The 17,999-nt window shown below is 50.6% G+C and overlaps 1 protein-coding gene across 2 annotated transcripts; it reads right to left on the reverse strand.

Moving 5' to 3' along the window:
* Positions 1–1,001: 1,001 nt before the first annotated feature.
* On the reverse strand, positions 1,002–16,715 carry IL21R (interleukin 21 receptor). 2 transcript variants are annotated; one of them, XM_054993034.1, is made up of 9 exons: positions 16,033–16,715; positions 9,400–9,493; positions 6,585–6,690; positions 6,009–6,199; positions 5,403–5,551; positions 4,611–4,782; positions 4,333–4,420; positions 3,815–3,899; positions 1,002–2,036 (listed from the first exon to the last, which is right to left on the reverse strand). In XM_054993034.1, the coding sequence occupies exons 1-9, from the start codon at positions 16,258–16,260 to the stop codon at positions 1,323–1,325; spliced, it is 1,827 nt and encodes a 608-aa protein (XP_054849009.1). In that variant the 5' UTR covers positions 16,261–16,715; the 3' UTR covers positions 1,002–1,322. The 2 variants fall into 2 exon arrangements, with proteins under 2 accessions (XP_054849009.1, XP_054849010.1); XM_054993035.1 differs by having other exon boundaries at positions 9,409–9,493; positions 16,033–16,315.
* Between the last annotated feature and the right edge of the window lie 1,284 nt (positions 16,716–17,999).

A 17,999-nucleotide genomic window follows, 5' to 3' on the forward strand; every position in this document is an offset into this window, starting at 1 on the left:
CACTGGACCCAACAGCAGCTAGTACCCCCCGCCCCGCCCCCCGCCACCCATGTGCAGTTTTTAAGGAATAGCAAGAGGTGTCGATCCCATTTTAAAACTGGACCACTGAGCTGCTCAGATCCAGAACTTGCCGGCGGGCCATACAAGAGGGCATGGTGAGCCACCTCTGCTGGTCCCTCGCCTGGAAGGAATGACCCGTGGATGAGGTCATGATGAACGGGCTGCCCCTCCATGGCACCTTCGACTTCTCCAGGGCGCATATGGGGTGGGGGGTGCCTAAAGGGCAAGGCCCTTCTTAGCCCTGCTGAGAGAGGAAATACGGCAGTGGGACCGGCCAGGCTCCTGCATATCCCAGACGTGGTGCCAAAGCAGTCCAGATGGGGAACTGCCGGAGAGCTGCCCGTGGTGGCAGCCGCCAAGTCGGAGGCCACACCGGGAGAAGGCCAAGGGCAGCAGCGCATCTCCTCTGCCCTACTGGGGCCCGGCGCCAAGCGCCTCTCCCAGGCCCAGGCACCCCTCCCCGGCCAACACTGCAGGAAACGCCTGCCTCTTTGCTACTGCCTGCCGGCAGGGGCACCCTACTGCCTCCTGGACACCACACCCCTTCCTCTGCGGCATCCTCTGGCAGGCTGCATGTCAGCCGGGCCATGGGGAAAGGGATTGAGGCTGCTCTTCCAAGAGGAGAGGTGGAAGGCCCCCTCCCCTGCCGGAGACAGGCTCTGCGTGGCTCCCTCCCCCTGTGGGCAGCCTTCCACATAGTCTTCCTTCTGCCCTGCAGGCTGTGGCAGCTGGTGGCACACCGCTGATGCCTTCAGCCCAAGCCCAGGTTCAGACCCGTGCCTGCCCCACCCCTCCAGGATCCACTCCAGGCCTGCACGAGCTCTCCCCGAAAATGGGCCCCTCTTCAGAGAGACCTTCTGCGGGAACACATGCTGCTAGTCCGAGTCGTTTTGCTACAACAGAGGCCGACGATTCCCCCTCTGCAATGAAGGCCTGAAAGGATGCTTTATTCTCTGTCTTTGCAGAGCGGGATACAAACCAGGAGACGGTGTGTTGTGGGGCAAGTAATTGACTTCGCTCACTGGACTCACTGGAGGAAGGGTTAGGAGGTTACAGCGAAGCTAGCTTCAGGTAGGTAGCCGTGCTGGTTGGCAGCAGAGCAGCAGGATTTGCTTCCACGGGCACCTGAGAGTTGTACGCTTTTGAGACTCAAAGCTCCCTTCTTCTGACACTCCAGTGACACAGAAGTAGCCCAGATGAGTTCTGATGCAGCAGGCGCAGCTGAACTGCCGCCGACCCCGAGGGAGGTTTGGCTCCTGCCTCTAGCTGGGCTGTGGGGGAGTGTAGCAGGCAACCCACTGCTTGACGTAACTGGGCAGGGAGGCAGCACTGCCCTCTGCCCGGGGGGAACTGCAGCTGGCACACCTCCCCTCGAACGCGCAGTCCACAGGGCTCCCGCAGTCAGAGTCTGCAAAGCCACTATCGATGGTGTCTAGGTCGAAACCGTTGCCTGGGTCTCCGTCAGCTGCCCATGCGGGAGAGAGTGGCTCACTGCAGAGAGGCTTGGCAGGGGCCAAAGAGGAGGTGCCTGCAGGGTCTCCGTGAGACAGCCCACCCCTGCAGTATGGCAGGGCTTCACCCTGGAGATGGGCGGGGCAGGCATCCTTCCACCAGGGCCCAGAGGAGGCAGAGACCCAAGAGGCCCCCTCTGGCATCTCACAGAACGGCAGCAAGCTCTCTTGGTGGCTGCTGGCCACGGGCATGTGACGGTAGGCCTGTGTCTGCAGGCTGCTGGAGCACTCGGGGCACACATCGGCTACGGTGACTGTGTCGATGGAGAGTTGACCGTAGGCAGACTCCGGCACGGACTTGCGATTCTCAGGGAAGGGCGGCAGGCAGCCAGTGCCGTGGGGTGTAGAAGACTCCCCCATGGCAGCTCTGGTGAGAAAGGGCTTGGGGCTGTACACTTCTGGCAGGACAGTGCCACACTCATAGATGTCCAGGGTGGCTCCAGAACGAGAGGTGCCCACCCACTTCTGCATAGAGAAAGACAGAGGATGAAGGAGAGATGCTGGAAGCAGAGGGACCAGCTGCTGCAGAGGTAGCCAAAGGAAGCAAGCCCTGCTTCTGCATCGACACAAACTGGAGCTAAATCAGAGATTCACAGAGGAAGCCAGCTGGCCAGCAGTCCCCACCTCGTTGTGGTCCTTTGCCTCTGCTTAGCAGGCCTGATAACCTTCTTGGAAGCTTGTTTAAATCTTTATTTTATTTTTAAGGCTATTTTCCCTCTTTGGAAGAGGAACTTTGATATTAGTGGGGATGTGGGGTGGCAGAGATGGTTTTGTGCTTAACACAAAGGGCTCCCCAAAGAGCCCTCCATGTGTGCTGGACCCACATGGGCACTGCTGAAATAAGGCAAAAGCGCGGGGCTGCTGTTGGAGACAGACCTCCTCTCAGATGCCTCTCTCTCAAGGAGACTTTTGTGCTACCTCTGATGGCAGATGATCTCAGAGAGCCCCCCTCTGCACACCTGGCAGCGAGCCCCCCCCCATTCCCATCGAGGTGATAGGAAACTGGTCTCCCCTGGAATCCACTGCCCTCTCCTCTGGGCATTCTTTCCTTATTCAGATGTGTGGGGCCGGGGGCGGGGCGCGGAATATGTATGAGACGGGGACTTCGGGGCTCCTGGCACAAGAGCCAAGGCTCCCCCGGGGAAGGGCTGTTTTCAAAGGCTGACCCCTCCCCCACCCCACCCACCCACCCCCTGAGCGCCTTGCATTTTGGTGCGCTTTCTCTCTCTCTTTTAAATGGGGCAGAGCTTGGTTTTCCTGCAGCTTCTGGCCCCATAATTTCCATCCTTTGGGATGGCAGAGCCAAGCTAGAAGGGCAGGTTTTCTGCAGCTACACAGCAGCTCTGGGGAATAGCTGTTAAAAATAAAGGAGAACCCAAACAGTCTCAGAATGCCTCCACGGGGGGGACGAGGGGCTCCTCCCTCCCACCCCAAGTTGCTTCCCCATGTCAAAATTGTTGGAATAAATCACTGTAGCCTAATTTGCATGGAAAGAGTGAGGAGTGCTTGCAGAGGGGAAGGGGGCTTGGCGGCGTGTCCGTGTATCTGTTGCGGTTGAACTGGCCCCTCCCAGCTGGGAGTGAACGTTCCTTTCTGGGACAGTTAGAATGTCTGTTGCTGTAACTGTCTCTCTCTTGTATACAAGCCATGAACACGTTTCTCTCAGAGTTTGTTGTTTGCTTTACTGTAAACAGAGTTATTAAATGAAGTTAAACATTATCTGCTCAGATGATTTTACTTCTCACTGGATTCAACGGTTGACTCTGCTATATATGTATATGAAGAAGGTGGGATATCCTGCACCTGGTGAGTGAAAGGATATTGCCCCATAATGAGGACTGTCTGGGATATTTAAGTATATCTCCCTCACAAAAATAGCAGGGAAGGGAGTTTTCCCCCCTGGAGTATTATGTGCACATGGAGCAGTAAAAACAGGGGGGGAACTCCCCCTGTGCTACGGTGACGGAGGAAACTGGCTTGAGGGGGGAGCCTCTCCTTCCCTCACGGAGGCATTCTCAAGCTGTTTAGGCTCTCCTTTATTTTTAACAGCCATTTACTTTTTAACTGCTATATGGCTGTGGAAACCCTAGCTGGATCTGGGGAACTCTTTAAAAGCCTGCACATCTAGAGCCCCTCAAGCTGTTGCTTAGTGTGCTTCCCCCACAAGCCCTCAAGGCTCCCCTCTCATGCTTTGTCTCTCTCCTTCACTAGTCTGTGGGTGCAGCAAACTGCCCTGCTGGTACCTTGAAGTCTCCATTGTGGACCAGGTAGAGGGTCTGGAAGAAAGGCGCTGGGTTGGGGATGAAATTGTCCATCTTCTTCCACAGCCTGCACTTGAGAAAGAGGGAGGGGGGGGCTGTCAAGAAGTGCCAAGGTGCCCACCCTCACCCCACCTGCTAGCTTAAAATGTGGTCCCAGGAAGGACTGGGTGGGGTTGGCCTCCCAACGTTTGCTGCGTGACAGATTTCCAGCATTACAGTTTCCCCTTTTCTGGAGTAGAAGGCATAATCCAGCAACCTGCCTGAAGAGCCAAGCAAGCGCTTGGGGCAGGAGTGGAGAAAGGAACCTGGCTGAAAGGCAGTCCTGGGGGATGGCTGAGGCCAGCTGCTGAGGACTGGGAGATGATACCCTTCCCTGGCATTTCTTCCTGGACTCATCAGAGGAGGGGACGGGGGGGGGGGGCTGCCCCTCTTCTTCTGAGCAGGGACAGGTCAGAGGGCCCCTCAAGTCCCAGGGGCATGTCCGGCTGCCATACACTCACCCCTGATGCCAGCACAGGAGGGCCACAAGGGCAGCTATCAGGCCGAGGGCAAGGAGGGAGCTCACCGGCCAAGTGGCTCCCCTGGTACCTGAGGAGGGAAAGAGAGTGGGAGGGAGGGAGGGAGGGAGGGAGGGGGTGTCAAGCAGGGATCCTGCTTGGCTGCTGCAGCTCTGGGGAAGTGTCAGCACCAGGAGAGGGTGCCACCTTCCTTTGGTAGCGCCAGCATGCCGAGCAGCCAGATTGGGGTGGGGGTGGGGGGCTGTGGCCTGTTTACTTACCCCTGGCCAGAGTCCTTAGGCTGCTTCGGGAGCTCCAGTCACTCCAGATGCCCCGGTAATTAGACTGGTCCCTTGGCCTACTTCGCACCTGGAGCTCATACTCCACCCCCCCCTCAAGTTCCTGGGGGGACAGCCACAAGTTCCGCATGTCCTGCAGAACACGCTTGTTGCCCTGGCGACGCAAGAAGGGAGAAGCTGGAGGGGGTTCCACTGAGAAGTGCTCCTTATAAGCCTCTGCACAGAATTCAGCCAAAATTTCCTCAAGCCCTCGGTTGGATGGTGGGCAGAGGCCCCTGAGAACAGCGGGAGAAGCAGGCAGCCAACTCTCCAGTCCGTGACAGAGCGGAGCTGGAAACCCACGTGCTGCAAAGAAGCCTGCCTGAAGCTCCCATGAAATTTCGGCTGGGGGGGCTGGACGGGATCAGTGTCCCACCGTGCCCAATTGCTGAGACTGGCTCAGCGACTGGAATCCGAGTCCTCCTGCGGCCAAGTCCAAGGAGGTTGTGAGGTCCTGCCTGTTCCACAACCCACTCGGCTCCAGTTCAGTTTCTAGCTGGAGGCAGCTGTGGACAACCGCCTCCTGGGCCAGAAGTCTCTCCGTGGGTCTTTGAGGAGGGGTGTGCTCCCTGCCGCGGGAGGGGAGAGGGACCGCAGAACGCCCAAATGGGTCCTAGGAGCACAGCTGCACCTTTCACGGCTTTGGCTGTGCTGAGATCTTCGTTCCCAGTCCCTCTCCAGAGGGCTCAGGGCCCTCGCCCCTGCCTCACCTCCCTCTGGGTACCCCCCCCTTACCTGCCAGCCACGGCCCTTCTGTCCATAGCGCAGCTGATACTGCAGCTCACCGTGCAGGTAGTCGTAGGCTGCATACCCGCTATCCCAGGAGATGTTGTAGCCACCTGGGGAGGCCACCGTTGTCACATTGAAAGGAGGCTGTGGTTTAACTGGGAAGGAGGAGGACAGAGTGGGAAATCAAGGCTGTGCCCTGAAGCCCCCAGCACAGAACAGGAACCCCCCCCCTCCATCCTCCCTTGAGAGGAAAGGTTCCTGTGGGATGCTCGAAGGGGCATGGGAAGGGCCTGCCCGTGCCCCTTTCTTTGGTTACTTCAGTGGCAGAAAGAACAGGAGACTGGGGAGGGGGGTGGGGAGATGCAGCCATGGTGCCACCACCTGCAAAACTGGGGCATCCAGGCTAAGTGCAGCCATTCGGCAGGGGCAGTCCTCGGAGGGCTCCCCTGAACAGCTGTCAGAAGAGTTTAGGAATGCATCTCTGACCAGCTTCTTAGAGGTGCTTTTGGGCGTTCCTCACCCTGTTATTTACTCATGCAGATTATGGGCAGCTGCCCTTCAGTGTTGCCAGGCACCCCCCTCCCCCCCCCCACCCCGTTGCCGGGCACTTACTGTTTTCATGGAACTGGAAGGGCTTACATCCCGGGAGAATGGTGAGCACTCCCTCCACAAGCGTTGTTATCTTCACAGCAAAAGTTTTACCAAATATGCACAGCCTCTGCTCTGCGAAGCAAGTGTATCGTGTGTGGCTGGCGTTCCTGGAGGTGGAGAGGAAGTTGCAGGTGCCCCCGGAGCCACAATCCCTTGAAAAGGGGGAGAGGTTCCTGAGCATCACCATCGTGGGGCAGCAGAGAGGGCACATATACCCACCGCCCCCACCGCAATGGGCAGCAGGCGCTTCTCCTGAGCAGGCCCACCAGAGCTCCCAGTAGACCCACTTGTGGCTTCCAGCGTGGGCTCCTTGGGCCAGCAGTCCCTTTGTCGTAGATCAGAAGCCACTGCCTGAACTCCGCCACGGGAAGGGGATGAGTTGTCTCCACAGAGTTCCATGTGGCAGGATTGGCCCTTGGTCAGGGGCAAAGCTCTGCTGGCTCCTGCCCCCCCACACACACACACACCATCGAGGCAAAGGAACGCGTGAGGCATCTGAGGGAGCAGGTACGGGGGCCAGCCGGCTGCTGTACATACCACGTGGCAGCGAGATTCACTCTGGGGCTGCTGGGGCCAGCGTGCCACATGCAGGTCAGGGTCTCAATGTAGTCAGCAAAACACCTGAGATTCTTGCAAGCAGAGTCTGAATGTGGATCAGGAGAGACGGCACCATCGCATTAGGATGTGCCTCAAGGCTGGAACTTACCTCAAACAACAGCATTGGGCTGGAAGACCCGGGCTCAAGGGGTTGCCGGAGCACAGCCCGGAGAACGCGAGTTCTGCAAACCACACTCTTCACTGGGGGAAATTCCTGACAGAATTTGTCCTCCGGAATGCAGAAGAATAGGATCTTGTAAATTAATCAAAAGAAAAGGGCACAAAAAAGCAGTCTAATGAGATGCTCCAGAAGGGTTGTTGAAAGCAGCTGAGAATCGGTTTTTTTTAAAAAGGGGGGGGAGATGAGAAATCGGCTTGCTGAAGCCCATGAATGTTTACACAGTCCTGGAGGAAGAGAGCTGACAGAGGGCTGGGGGGTCCAACTTCTCCTCCCTTCTAGATTCTGCATGTGGGTACCAAGTCCCCTCCTATGCATAGTAAAGGGGCTGCCCCTTATGTCGAGGGTCTTCGACATGGATTGCCCCGAGGTCAATGCTTCGGGGAAGCTTTCCCCCCTTCCTGCTTCCCCAGAGCATTGTGGTGCATTCATGTACCTTTGGGGGTGTTCCTGGCTTTTCTCAGATGTTTCTCAAATCAGCTTTGCTCCAAAGTTTGGGGAAAGATCACAGTATGGCCTGGATAGCTGCTGTGTGGGTTGGAAAATTCAGATTTTCTGGCCCGTGTGGCAACCCTTTCCCCTGACCCAGTTCCCGTCATTTTCTCCTCCTGCCACCAGGAGGCTTTTTTAAAAATAGCATTAGCCCATCGATATACCGTTGGAACAAAAGATGTAGCAGGTTCTCTGAATTCTCAAGCTTTGTTTTTTAAAAGTAAGTCTCTATCTTTTTATTACTTATACCCCTTATAGAGGTATAAGTAAAAAAAAACATGTCTTTGAAAGGGAAGAGACTAGAGACTTTATTTCCTTAAAAAAAATGAAAGCTGGGAATCCAGAGAATAGGCTACACCTGTTGCTATGACGGCCTATTGATGTTCTAAAGCTGATTTTTTTAAAAAAATGGCAAAAGCCCTGATGGTCCAGGGAAGGGTGACGGGGCCATTTCTGGGAGACTGGGGCAAGGTGACCAGGGAATCCTGTCATGCAGAGGCCCGGCTGCTGCTGCGCTTTATCTACAGCTGGATTGCCAATGGGGAGACCCCCAAATCCCATCCCTGTAAGACATCCCAGTCAAAAAAGCAGCCCAGAAGGCATGTTTCAGCATATCCAGGTATGAGGGGGCGGGGAGGGGGGGATCACCTGGGAGAGTCCTCTATGTCTCTCTGCTATAGGAGAACTCCCCCCCCGCCCCCGCACAACAAATGGTACTTGCCAAGCGGGGGTGGGGGGGTGGGTGTTGTCTGAAAGAGGAACTCAGCTCCAGGGTTTAAAGCACGGTTGCTATTTTGACTCGGGAGTCTCCAAATCAACGTGGCTCCTTAAATCTTGTAGCGGTATGAAATTTAGCCCCATTGGGAAACTACTTCATGGGGCTGAGGTTATGGGGCAGCAAAAGGGGACATCCTTGGGAGCTGAATCTCACATCTTTGGACTTTGCTGGGTCATGTGGCTAGTTTTTCTCCTTTCTGGTTCTTTCACTTCTGGAGCTCAGCCGAGGAGGAAGTCAAAAAGCCACAGCTCTGCTGTCGCTGGAGTCCATAGAATAGGGAAGCAAGAGGCTGGTGTCGGGCATGCAGGCAGAGGCTTCACTACGCTCAGGAGGGCCCCCAAGGGAGGGAGGCAAGCAGACCTTTGTCAATTCACCCAAAGGAAAGAAATCTGATGAGCGAGACCTTTAAAGGGGAGGAGGGGAAGGAGAGAAAGGCAGCCTTCCGTCCTAATGGAATACCTTCTCTCCTACAGCTGAGCAGGGGACAGGACCTTTAAGAGCGTGTATGGAGGTGTGTGCATGTATGATGCTGGAGTTAGGGAATGTGCTCCATGTAGTGCATATTCTTGAATTCTCTCCCCAAATCCTCCTAGTGCTAGGGGGCAATTGCCAGACCGCAGTGCCAGACAGCTGAGGAGGGCTTTCCTTATTCTCGTGTTTGAGTGTGTGGGGGAGGGGATATTCCAGGGATTTATCTCCCTCCCTCCCTCCATCCCATGATTCAGGCCTCTACTTGTATCTATTAACAAGAAACCATATTAAGAATGGAATTTTACCTGGCAGCCATAATATCAGGAACTCCTGGAAAGGGCGCTAGAGGGTGATTCTGGCTGGCAAAATGGGTCAAGAGATTGGGTCAAGTAGCCCCCCCCCAAAAAAAACCATTTCAGCTTCCCTGCTATGTAGAAAGCCTTGCCAAGTCTACATTGCATTGGGCTGACCTGAGCAGCAGGCTTCCTGCCTCCAGCAGGCTTGCCCTGAAGGGTGGGTGCCTTCCAGGTTAGCTCAGGTTGCTGTCCACAGGTGGCCAGCAGCAGACCAGCACCCACGCCTTATACCTGAGGGGGGTGGTGCCCAGTGCTGCAGCCAAAGGAATGGGGAGGGAGAGCCGAGTGAGCACAGGGCGCCACCCGGGCCACCACGTGGTTCTTCTAAGAAGCAGACCTGCTGGAGGAGAGACCACCTGGCAGGATCTTGCAAGCAGCCTGGGGGGCCTGGCGTTCAACAGCGTGTGTGGGGGGGGGTCAGGCTGTGCCCCAGGGCAGTCGCTCCGCTGGCCACGAGAGCAGGAAGAGGCAGAGACTTACCGAGCTTACTGTGCTGAAGCAGAAGCAGCAGCAGCAGCAGCAGCATGACCAGGCGCTGCATCCTCCTCCCACAAATCCCGACTCGCTCGCTTCCCTGCAAGACAATGCATGAATTCAATGGGTTGCGGAGGTGGGCGGGAGGGGGGGGTCTGGAGACCAACTTGGACCTCAGGAACTGGGAGGTCTGCAACTGGGAACAGCCCAGGCAGGCTCAGGCTTCTCGAGTGTGTGGGAGGGGGACTTTTTCATGACTACGTGGGCGCACTTTCAGAAGCACACACTGCAACAGAACTGCCCTGAAGGGGACAGGGTGGTGGCAGGTTTGCCATAAGCAAGCATACCGATGTGCAGCGTCTTAGGGGTCAAGCCACAGGGAAAGCACACTCATCCAAAAGAGCACTGCACAAAGACGACCTGAAATCCCCCGTTTGCTGTCAGTCTTAGCGGAGACCAGATCTGCCTCTGGACTTCCACGAGGGACCTTGCTGAGCAAGAGTTCACCCTTTTGCAAAACTTCTGAAGTCTCACTTCAAGGTAACTGATTTATCAGCCAGCTATGAAGCTGCACAAAGGAAACATTGGATGAGAAAGCCTACATGAGACTAACCTACAATATATATCTGCAGGCAAATGACATTCTAGATCCCCTTATAAACAAACTTAAATGATTAAAGATGTTTTTTTTAATGCTCATAATCATACAAACAAAATGAACATTTATTGGTAACTTGGAGAAACTGTGATGACAGATTAAAGGATCACCGAGTTGTGGTGTGCAGCTAAATGAGATGGCAGAATCCCAAAGTGGTAAATGGCTCAGTTGATGGGGGAATTCACATGTTAATTCATCCATGATTTTTTTAAAAAACCTTGCAAGCAAAACTCTAGTGCAGCAAGGAATGAGCTGGATCAGAATATTTCTTCCTTTTGTAGTTAAATTTTAAAATCTATTTAGTGCATTTTTATCCCAAGAGTTCAAGGTGACATACGCAGTTCCTCCCCCCCCCTCCATTTTACCCCCAGCTAAATGGGTGAATGTCCCTGGCCACAGGTCACCCAGCAAGCTTCCACGGCAGGGGGGGGGGGATTTGCACTCAGGGCTCCCAGGCCTGAGTCTGGCACTCCACTTCAGCAGATTGGCTTTCTTTCACGTCCGGGAAGCTGGGAACCCAGGATTCAATCAGAGTGTCCCCACCCTCAGGGAGAATGTGCCATTTCAGGATTTTGCCCCCTGCTTTTCATAGAACCCTAGGGTTGGATCCCCAGGGCCATCTAGTCCAACCCCCAGGAAGGCTGTTTTTTTCTGCACACTCAGACTAAAATTCACTTCCAGAGCTTGCCAAGGTCTCTCCTTCCAGAAGGCAGCCTGACAACGTTCTTGGCTGGTGCCACAGCAAGTGTGGACTCACCGACTGGCTGCTGCTTCCAAAGTCATATTTTTACTCATGTAGATTTATATCACACTCAGAACAGGTTTTCCCTAGGCTGGTAAAATTAGTAGAATATGCTCTGGGACTCTCGTATCTACAGAGCCGCCTCTCTCTTTTTTTTTTTTGAAAAATTTTTATTGGGTTAGAATCCATTATTTCCACATTTACATTCAATTTTCCCCAATTTTTTCATCTCTAACCCCCTCCCTTTCCCCCCCCCCTTTTTGTTGACTTCCAACAGCTTTCCAAAGGGGACCCTTTGTCCCCTTTCCCTTACTTTTATTAGCTTCCTCTATCTAAAACAAATATATATTCTCCATTATTCTAAGCAGTACATCCTTAACTATTTTTAACATTATATGCCCAAACTGTAAGTCTTTGTTTCCATCTTAGATAAACAATTTATCCCAATTTTTCAATTTCAGATATTTCTATATATCATAAACCATATAGATCATACATTCGTTTATATCAAACAATTTGACTTATTCTCTATATATATTACTCATTCTATCTTTTTATAATAGTTCTATATATCTCCCCTCACGTAGTCAATCAATTTGACCCATCTATATCTTCAGACATTCAGTTTGGTACAAAACTTGTCAGAAAAAAAAGAAAATATTGTTAGTTAATCGCTCCTTATATTTAGTCCTTATAATTAATTATTTTCTCTATGTTCTGTTTGTTAACCTATATATATCTATATATATGTCAATCTATTAATCTGACTGCTTATTAATTCACATTTATCTCTTCTCCCCCCGGTAAAGTCTCCCCCCTCTACTTCAGTACTTCAGTAGTTCTCAAACTGCCAGAGTTTTCCTCCCACCTCCCATTTCTTCTCCAGGTATTGTTTCAGCTTCTCCCAGTCTGTGTTGAACTGCCCTGAGTCCAGATCTCTCAGTTTTCTTGTCATCTTGTCCATTTCAGCCATATACAGCAATTTGTAAGTCCAATCTTCAATAGTTGGCACTTCTTGTACTTTCCATTTTTGCGCATACAAAAGTCTAGCTGCTGCTGTCATATAAAATATCAACGTCCTGTGCTGGGCTGGAATTCCCTCCATTCCCAAGTTCAGTAGCAGGAGTTCTGGGTTCTTATTAATTTGAAATTGTAAAATTTCACTCATTTCTCTTATTATTTCCCCCCAGTACTGCCTGGCTACCTCACACGACCACCACATATGATAGAGGGAGCCCTCATGCTTCTTACATTTCCAGCATTTATTAGAAGTATTCAAATTCCCTAGCGCAATCTTCTTTGGTGTCATGTACCAACGATAGATCATTTTGTAAATGTTCTCTTTGATATTAATACATGTCGTTGTCTTCATTGTAGTTTTCCACAAGTATTCCCATGCCTCCATTGTTATTTCTTTATTAAAGTTTATAGCCCATTTCACCATTTGTGTTTTAACTATCTCATCCTCGGTATACCACTTCAACAGTACTTGGTATACCTTGGATATTCTTTTCTTATCTTCTTTAAGAAGGGTCTGCTCTAGTTCCGAATTCTCTATTCGTATACCTCCCTTTACAGAGTCCGAATTATATAAGTCTCTGATCTGTCTATACTGGAACCAATCATAGTTAGGTGATAGTTCCTCTTGTGTCTTTATTCTAAGTTTGGATGCTTCAGTTTTAGTTATTTCTTTATACGTTAAACATTGTTGTTCATTATCAACAGCTCTCGGGTCTATCACCTCATATGGAACCACCCACAAAGGGGTTCCTTCTTGTAGATAAATTCTGTACTTCTTCCAGATTATGTATAGACTTCTCCGAACAAAGTGATGCAGGAACATCGAGTTGACCTTTACTTTGTCATGCCATAAATATGCGTGCCATCCAAATATTTTTTTATATCCCTCTAGGGCTAATAGTTTCTTGTTCTTTAATGTCATCCATTCTTTCAACCAAACTAGGCAGATTGCATCATGATAAAGTCTCAGATTGGGCAGTTGCATTCCGCCTCTTTCCTTTGCATCTTGTAAAACTTTCACTTTCACTCGAGGCTTCTTGCCTGCCCAAACAAAATCTGATATTTTCCTCTGCCATTTTTCAAATTGTTTGGAGTCTCTGATGATTGGTATTGTCTGTAGCAAAAACATTACTCTTGGTAACACATTCATCTTAACTGCTGCAATCCTGCCCAACCATGACAAATTCAATCTATTCCATTTAATCAAGTCTCTCTCTATCTGAGTCCATAGTTTTTCATAATTGTTTTTGAATAGATCTATGTTCTTTGCAGTTAATTCGACTCCCAAATATTTCACTTTACTTGTTACTTCACAATCCGTTGTTTCCATTAACAATTGTTGTTTCTGCTTAGTCATATTTTTGCATAATATCTTTGACTTCTTTTTGTTAATGAAGAAACCTGCCAAGTCTCCAAACTCCTTGATCTTATCTATCACTCTTGGCATGTTCTCCAATGGGTCCTCTACAATTAACATTATGTCATCCGCAAATGCTCTGACCTTGTATGAATAGTCCTTTATTTTTATTCCACGAATTTCATCATCTTGACGTATTTGTATCATCAGAATCTCCAATACTAAAATGAACAACAATGGAGATAACGGGCAACCTTGTCTTGTTCCTTTACTTATCGTCAATTTCTTGGTCAATTCATCATTCACCACGATTGCTGCAGTCTGGTCTCTATAAATTTCCTTAATTGCTCTGATGAATCTTTCTCCCAATTGTAGCTTTTCCATAGTGGCAAACATAAAGTCCCAGTTTAAATTGTCAAACGCTTTTTCAGCGTCTACAAAGAAGAAACCAACCTCTTTGTCACAACGCTTGTCATAATATTCAATAGCATTGATCACTGTCCTTAAGTTGTCTCTTATTTGTCTGTCTGGCAAAAAGCCTGCTTGTTCCTCCTCTATGACTTCCGAGAGCCACCCCTTCAATCTCTCCGCCAATATCTTCGCAAAAATTTTATAGTCATTGTTGAGTAGCGATATAGGTCTATAATTTTTCACATTAGTCAGGTCTTGGCCCTCTTTTGGGATCAATGATATATTCGCTTCACTCCAAGTTTCTGGAATCCTTTGATCCCTTAAAACCCCATTCATCACCTCTTTTAGGAATGGTGCCAGTTCATTAGCCATTGTCTTATAGAATTTAGCCGTAAGTCCATCTGGCCCTAGCGCCTTTCCTAGATTTGCAGATTGTATTGCCTTACTTATTTCCTCGTCAGTTACTTCACTATTCAACTTATTTCTCCAAGCTTCCGAGATTTCTGGAAGTTTGGTTTTCTCCAAATATGACGCTATTGATTCTTTGTTTACAGAGCCGCCTCTCTTGATATGCTGACCGGAGACAGCATTGCTCATGTGAGCCAAGCCTCCTGGTGCCACACCTGCAAATTGGGAAGATCCAACAGCCACCTGTACCCGAGTATCCTGTGGTGGCTTCAGCCTGATGGAATGACCTGCCCAAGACCAGGGCAGGCTCTTTTTAGCATTTCACAAAATGTATGGAGTTGTTTAGATGGGCATTTTTATAACAGGAATAGGATTGTATTTTTGATGTCTGAAAAACAATTTTTCCTCTTTGTATCATTTATTTGATGCATTGTACTTTTTATTCCTGTATATATATTGTAATACAGGTTTATTGAACAGTTTGTTGTATGTATTCGTCTTCACTACATTGCTTTGTAATTCTATAAGCCGCCTTGAGTCTCAACAATAAAAGCAGACTATAAATGAAATCAGTAAATAAATTCCCTTAATGAAACAGAGCCCTTGTTCTTCCCAAATTACATCCAAGTTACCCTGTACTCTTTCAATGTTAAGAGAACCATAAAACATTTTGGCCATTTGTTAAGACCATTAGACCTTCCAAGAAAGGAATACCCTTCTTGTGAAATCATAGCTGAGGGCATGAAATGCGTCAGGAAACCGTGGGCCGCTCTGGGGCACGCAAGGCTGGCTTCCTCTCGTGTCAGATTGAGATCTTACTATGACAAGGTATGGTTGGCATTTGACACACAACTGCTGACCAATGGCCCCAGGTCAGAGAACTGCTGGAAGAGGCATGTTTGGTTCTCCCCCCACAGTTGGAAAGTATCCCAAAATGATGGGATTACTGGAGGTGGTTCCAAGAACCAGCTGTAGGATCCTGGGATCCCACTCGCTGCTTTTTCTCAAGTTTTATTTATTTATAGTCAGTCCACCTTTCTCAATGAGACTCAAGGCAGATTACACAGGGTGAGATTAGTACAGCCAATTTCAGGGGCATTTCCATAAACAATGCCATAGGGTAAATAACCACAAGTTTACAAAGACATAGCATTAGCAAGAATCCAATAGAAGAAATGCTGAAACAGAACATAAGCAATTCTAGGGCTGACATTAGACCTCATGAAGCACTAGCAGTTCATAGGAGCACACATTTAAAGCAGCAGATAGTACATAAGGCAGCTTAGCGGTGAAGTCTCTGGTCCCTGACTCATTAGCGAAGCATCCGAGACCCCCTCCCTACAATACAGCCCTCCTATCTGAGTAAAAAGCCTTTTTGAGCAATTCAGTTTTGCATCGTTTGCAGAAAGCCAGGAAAGGGGGGGCCCTCCTGACCTCTTCACCACAGAGAATACATACCGTCTCCTAAATCATCATCATCAAGTCAGACCTGTCAACTCTGGGGAAGGTTCTACTGCAAGTACTCCTCTTCTATTGTACTAATGGTAATTCATGCTCATTTGTTCTGCATTTTTTTTTTAAAAAATTTAAATTAAAAAAAATACCCACAACCACGCAGATGGCACGGATGAGTTGCTTCTAATGACAGCCTGCTTCCTTACAGCACCCACCCTGTGCACCCCAAGGACTCCTCAGCCAGCTGCTCTTTGGGATTGACGGACTGCTTTTCCCTGGACACGAGAGAGGTGGGACCCTCACCTGACCCATCAGCCAAGCTCTTCCCCCTCCCTGCCCTGCCCAAGCAGTCCTAGCGGGATCCCAAAACAGAAGCCAAAACCTGCTCTACAATAGGAACTGCCTGCTCCAAGTATGGGCCTAACTGAGGGGGGAGCTCCCCTTGGCAGCCACACATTCAGCAGCCCTGCCCAGCTAGGGCCCAGGGGACCCGAGACAATTGTCCAGCCCCGCCTGGACAAGCCCCTTCACCACCACCCCATGGTCTCAGACAGCCATTTCACCTAGAGGGCTCTCCTTCAGACTTACTGTAACTGCCCCTCCTGAATGCAAAGAACCCCTCGATGAGTAAGAAGCCAACCTCGCCTCTCCGCCGTGAAGCCAGGAACAAGTGTGGGTGACGTCAGCCCCTTCTGTTATTACTGTACAGGCAAAGGATGTGGTGAGGCCAGGAGGCGCCAGGACTAGTTCACGGCTCATGACTGACAGCTCCCCACCCCCGCACATGAAAGGCTGATGCAGCTGGGCCTGCACCATGCCCCCCACCGAGCCAAAGACTTGCTGCCATGAGCAGGGCTGTGCGGGTGCGCATTCACACACAACTCCCCATGCAACAGTACATCTGGCTAGGTAAGATATGGAATTGGGATCTGCCTGGTGGCAGCTGAAACAGGGCTTAAGAGGGTAAGAAGCTCTATTTTTTCCCTCTTGCAGACTGTGGCTGTGGTTACAGATCTGCAACAACAGAGTCTGCAGACCTCCTGGGAGGCTGGCAAGAACTACCTCCAGAAGAAACGGCTTTCATCCCAAAACCGAGGTTTCCAGGCGACCAAACCCCTTGACGAACAGCCATTGCTCCCAAGGACGCCCAAGGATACGTGGCCACACTCCCTGCTCCTCCCGATGCCCGCAGACCCTTCATCCACCCCAGCTGTTGCCTAATTCTCCCAGGGAAGCGGCGCCTTCGTGCTTACAAGCCCTAACTCTGTAGAGCTGCAAAGTGGGGGGTCATCTGGATTCCTGGCTGCTGCTTGTGACTGAGCCCTGGGGAGTCCCAGGTGCCTCGTTCAAATCACGCTCCTTTTCCTATGTTAAAAACACTTTATATAACTTGTAGATTAAGCTGGGGAACGGCCACATCTTCGAGGGGAGGTGGTGGTGGTATGTTTGGCCCGCACCTCGCAGCTGACCAGCCATAAAGCTGAGCTCCTCCTAAAGAGATTGGACTTCTCCTTTACCGATGGTCTCCATGATGTAGCACTGACCCACAGAAAAACAGGGGAAAGAGGAGGAAGATTTAGCCCTACGCCTCTCCTGGAGGCTGTCTTATCTCCCTGGCTTCCTCTAGCAATCCAATCAGCAGGGAGAACCCCAAGTCTTGCCCAACCGGAGTGTTCCTTTTTACCTGGAGAAAACTGGGAATGACACCTGGGACCAACTACCCACAAATGTCTGTACCCCTGAGCCACAGGCCGCCCTTTTCTTTCCAACTTTCAGGGCTGGCTCTTTTGGGAGGCAAACTTTGTTGGTGCAAGCAGAGTAAGTGCACAACAACCCAATTATCTGGATAAAGATCTTTAATGCGATCAGAAAGGGCAATGTCTTGAAACCAACCCCTATCGAGAACAGAGGGATGTGAACAAGGGCCACTCCTTCCCCTCGTCCCGCAGGGTTCCTGCCCTCTGGCATATCCATATATATATACACCCTCGTAAGTATTTTTTTCCCGAAGAATTCTTCAGGAGACCCTCAAAATGGATATAGGGCTATGTACTGCAGTCTATTACCCACCATACCAGGGTCAGGCTGTCAGCTGTAGTGGGGTAAAAGATTGCAGTAAAAGAGTTCCTGAATTTTGCTCTGCCAGGGTAGAGAGAAGTCATATCCCTGACCACAAAAGAAAGCCAGTCACTGGAGCGGCAGTCCTTGCCACATCTGTATAAACAGGTGTCAATGAGGCAAGCAGCAGCAGGACATGTGGGGCAGAGTGGAAGAGGCTCCGGTATGGTGGCAGTTGCTGGACCCAGAGTCCTGGCTAGTGGCAGAGGGGCAGGCTGCATTCCATTCCCTTTTGGCCTCCCCCTTCCCTGAACAACCCACTTACAGGTTTCCAAGCATATTTCCCAAGGAGAAATCCAGGGCTGTATTAACCCATGGCTGGGCCCCTAGGCGCTCAGGTATTTTGGGCCCCCTCCGGCACTGCAATCTTTTACCCTACTACAGATGACAGCCTGACCCTGATATGGTGGGTAATAGACTGCAGTACGTAGCCCTAT

The sequence above is a fragment of the Eublepharis macularius genome, chromosome 12 (assembly GCF_028583425.1).
Source record: "Eublepharis macularius isolate TG4126 chromosome 12, MPM_Emac_v1.0, whole genome shotgun sequence".
Classification (NCBI taxonomy): domain Eukaryota; kingdom Metazoa; phylum Chordata; class Lepidosauria; order Squamata; family Eublepharidae; genus Eublepharis; species Eublepharis macularius.

What these genes read in the sequence shown, in the direction of transcription:
- IL21R (XM_054993034.1), bottom strand. Translation starts at nt 16,260, where the DNA reads ATGGTGCAGGCCCAGCTGCATCAGCCTTTCATGTGCGGGGGTGGGGAG. An exon ending in GTGAATCTCGCTGCCACGTG is followed by an intron (nt 6,200 to 6,584) that starts GTATGTACAGCA and finishes CCCCTTTTCAAG; the next exon opens with GGATTGTGGCTCCGGGGGCA. An exon ending in AGAAGGGCCGTGGCTGGCAG is followed by an intron (nt 4,783 to 5,402) that starts GTAAGGGGGGGG and finishes TTGCGTCGCCAG; the next exon opens with GGCAACAAGCGTGTTCTGCA.